The sequence below is a fragment of the Tupaia chinensis genome, unplaced genomic scaffold (genome assembly GCF_000334495.1).
Source record: "Tupaia chinensis unplaced genomic scaffold, TupChi_1.0 Scaffold138725_1, whole genome shotgun sequence".
Taxonomy (NCBI): Eukaryota; Metazoa; Chordata; class Mammalia; order Scandentia; family Tupaiidae; genus Tupaia; species Tupaia belangeri.
Window position 1 is genome coordinate 684,023 of NW_006198617.1, and position 219 is coordinate 684,241.

Consider the following 219-nt stretch of genomic DNA (forward strand, 5'->3'; position numbering starts at 1 on the left):
GAGGCCAGGGACGCCGAGCCGGCGGTGCCGCCGCCGGGCTGCTCGCACCTGAGCAGCTTCAAGGTGGACAACTGGAAGCAGAACCTGCGGGCCATCTATCAGTGCTTCGTGTGGAGCGGCACGGCCGAGGCCCGCAAGCGCAAGGTGCGCCCCCTCCCCGGCGCGGCGGGCTGGCGGGGACACCCTGCTCCGCGGCGCGAGGGCGGTGGGCCGGGTGGG

The 219-nt window shown here is 75.3% G+C and overlaps 1 protein-coding gene across 1 annotated transcript in view; it reads left to right on the plus strand.

Annotated features, from left to right (window-relative positions):
- Positions 1 to 28: 28 nt before the first annotated feature.
- The window catches only part of USP22 (ubiquitin specific peptidase 22), a gene marked incomplete at its 5' end in the record, with an annotated part of 62,342 nt that continues 62,151 nt past the window's right edge, over positions 29 to 219 (plus strand). The window contains 1 exon segment of the mRNA XM_014592907.1: positions 29 to 144. Within this exon segment, the coding sequence (XP_014448393.1) occupies positions 29 to 144 (116 nt within the window).